At 72.4% G+C, this 2,953-nt stretch overlaps 1 protein-coding gene across 3 annotated transcripts in view; it reads left to right on the top strand.

The window, feature by feature from the left end:
- Nucleotides 1–1,804: 1,804 nt before the first annotated feature.
- Nucleotides 1,805–2,953, top strand: part of NR4A2 (nuclear receptor subfamily 4 group A member 2) — a 6,265-nt gene continuing 5,116 nt past the window's right edge. For all 3 annotated transcript variants that reach the window (XM_027905780.1, XM_027905779.1, XM_027905778.1), the window contains exons 1-2: nucleotides 1,805–1,849; nucleotides 1,987–2,852. In XM_027905780.1, coding sequence (XP_027761581.1) covers nucleotides 1,989–2,852 — 864 coding nt within the window. In that variant the 5' untranslated portion in view covers nucleotides 1,805–1,849; nucleotides 1,987–1,988. The remainder of the gene's footprint in view (nucleotides 1,850–1,986; nucleotides 2,853–2,953) is intronic.

Genomic DNA, 2,953 nt, shown 5'->3' with positions numbered 1-2,953 from the left:
TAAAATAGACTAAAGTCCGCCCAAATTCCGCGTGGGCTTCTGTGGGGGCGGGAGAGGGGTGCGTGTAGGAAGCGGCGGCGATGAATGGAAGGCGCGGCTGCTCCGCTGCCGGCCCTGGGCTCGGGGTGTGCCCCCAACCCCGTGTCTGTCCCCAAACCATGCTGGGGGGTTCAGTGCCCCCATCCCCGTGTCTGTCCCCAAACCAGTGTCCCAACACCCCCTGTTTGTCCCCAAACCGGGCTGGGGGGGGTCAGTGCCCCCATCCCCCTGTCTGTCCCCAAACCAGGCTGGGGGGGTTCAGTGCCCCCATCCCCGTGTCTGTCCCCAAACCAGGCTGGGGGGGGTCACTGCCCCCATCCCCCTGTTTGTCCCCAAACCAGGCTGGGGGGGGGGGGTTCAGTGCCCCCAACCCCGTGTCTGTGCCCAGCCAGGCTGGGGGGGTTCACTGTCCCAACACCCCCTGTTTGTCCCCAAACCGGGCTGGGGTCCCACCCGCGCTATTCCGGGCGGTCACGTCACGGTGACGCGCGCGGGGGGGCGGGGGCGGCCCCGCCCTCTATGCAAACGAGGCCACGCCCCCGCCCCGCGCGTGGACGGGGCGTGTCCCGCCGCGTGACGTCACCGGTCGGAAACTTACCAAAAGGGCGCGCTGCCGCGCGGGGGGGGGCGTGCCCGGGGCGGGCCCCGGCGGCGCTGATTGGCCGCGCGCGCTGACGCGCGGTGACGCGCGGGGGCTCGCGGCGCACGTTGGTCGGCGGCGCCGCGGCCACATAAACAAAGGCACATTGCGGGCGGGCACAGTCCGGCCGCCCGCGCCGCTCCGCGCTGTTCGCCGCGCCCGCCCGCACCGCCCGCCCGCCCCGCGGCGCGCCCGCTCCGCGCTCCGCTCCCGGTGAGTGCCTGTCCCTCCGCCGCTCCGGCCGTCCTCTCCTGTCCCGTCCCGTCCCGTCCCGCAGCTCCTCCCGAACGGGGTCCCGCGCGCGAGGCGCGGGCAGCGCGCCCACCCGGTCCCGTCCCATCCCACCCGCCGGCAGGTCCCGCACGGATCCCCGCACGGATCCCCGCACGGATCCCCGCACGGATCCCCGCACGGATCCCCGCACGGGTCGGTTCGCGCTGTCACCCGGGGAGCCGCCGCGCTGTGCCGGGTCCGCCCCGCCGGCTGTCACCCGCGCCGGCTGTCACCCGCACCGCCGCCTCCGGAGGATCCCCCGCGCCTCGCCCGCTCCCCCGGGGACGCGCCGCGGGTTCCCGGTGGGATGGAGAGGCGAACACGGCACCGGGTGCCGCTGACAGCCCGCCCGCCCGCCGGGAGATTCCTGCCCGGTTACAGGGAAAAGAACCCAAACCGATCCCAAACCCGCTGCTCGCGGGGTGGCCCTGCTCCCGCACCCCGCGGGTCCGCAGCTGGGGCTCCCCCGGACCCGGGCAGCCTCCCTGGCGGGGCCGTGGTCTGTCTCGAGTCCCGGGTCCCTGGGTTTGTCATCGTACGAGCGAGTCCGTGTGTCTGTACCCCCACCCGTGGATCTGTGTGTCTGACCCCGTCCCCATGTGCGCGACCGGCGGCTCCGTGTGTCTGTCCCACTCGCCGGTTCCATGTCTCTGTGGCCCGCCCCGGCTGCCCGACCGGCGGGTCCGTGTGTCCGTCCCCGACCGGCGGGTCCGTGTGTCCGTCCCCGACCGGCGGTCCGTGTGTCCGTCCCTGACCGCCCGTCCCTGTCTCTCAGCCGTCGCCCCGGGCAGGCTGGAGCCGCCGCCGCGCTGTGACCCCGCGGACTCCTCGCTGCCCGCCGCGCTCCGACGCTGTCCGCCCCCGGCTGCCCCGACGCCGCCGCTCCCTCGGCTGAAGGTTGGTGCGCTCCGGCTCCGCGGCCCCGCGGGGCAGGGGCAGGGGCAGGGGGGACCCTCCGCTCGCCCCCGCGGTGCCCGGCGCGGGGCGGTGCGGGCGGCGCGGGCCGAGTCTACCTGACGCTGTTTCGTTTGCAGCCATGCCCTGTGTTCAGGCTCAGTATGGGTCCTCGCCTCAAGGAGCCAGCCCGGCCTCCCAGAGCTACAGCTACCACTCCTCGGGAGAATACAGCTCCGATTTCCTAACTCCGGAGTTTGTCAAGTTTAGCATGGACCTCACCAACACTGAAATCACTGCCACCACTTCTCTCCCCAGCTTCAGTACCTTTATGGACAACTACAACACAAGCTACGACGTGAAGCCCCCGTGCTTGTACCAAATGCCCCTGTCGGGACAGCAGTCCTCCATTAAGGTGGAAGACATTCAGATGCACGGCTACCAGCAGCACGGCCACCTGCCCCCCCAGTCCGAGGAGATGATGTCCCACTCGGGCTCCGTCTACTACAAGCCCTCGTCGCCCCCGACCCCCTCCACTCCCGGCTTCCAGGTGCAGCACGGCCCCGTGTGGGACGACCCCGGCTCCCTGCACAACTTCCACCCCAACTACGTGGCCACCACGCACATGATCGAGCAGCGCAAAACGCCCGTGTCCCGCCTCTCCCTCTTCTCCTTCAAGCAGTCTCCCCCCGGCACGCCCGTGTCCAGCTGCCAGATGCGCTTCGACGGGCCCCTGCACGTGCCCATGACCCCCGAGCCGGCCGGGCCGCACCACGGCGTGGACGGGCAGGCCTTCGCCGTGCCCAACCCCATCCGCAAGCAGCCGTCCATGGCCTTCCCCGGGCTGCAGCTGGGCCACGCGCCGCAGCTGCTGGACAGCCAGGTGCCCTCGCCGCCCTCGCGGGGGTCCCCCTCCAACGAGGGGCTGTGCGCCGTGTGCGGGGACAACGCGGCCTGCCAGCACTACGGCGTGCGCACCTGCGAGGGCTGCAAGGGCTTCTTCAAGGTGAGCGGGCACCGCGGGGCACGGCGGCGCGAGGGCAGGGCGTGGGCAGGGCGAGGGCAGCGAGGAGGGGCAGGGACCAGCACGGTGGGCAGGCAGGGACC

Source organism: Empidonax traillii, unplaced genomic scaffold (genome assembly GCF_003031625.1).
Source record: "Empidonax traillii isolate 1590-97213 ecotype Southwest subspecies unplaced genomic scaffold, ASM303162v1 scaffold1203:size352318, whole genome shotgun sequence".
NCBI classification, from domain to species: Eukaryota; Metazoa; Chordata; class Aves; order Passeriformes; family Tyrannidae; genus Empidonax; species Empidonax traillii.
Note: the sequence above shows the minus strand (reverse complement) of the source record. Positions and strands in the feature narration are given on the sequence as shown.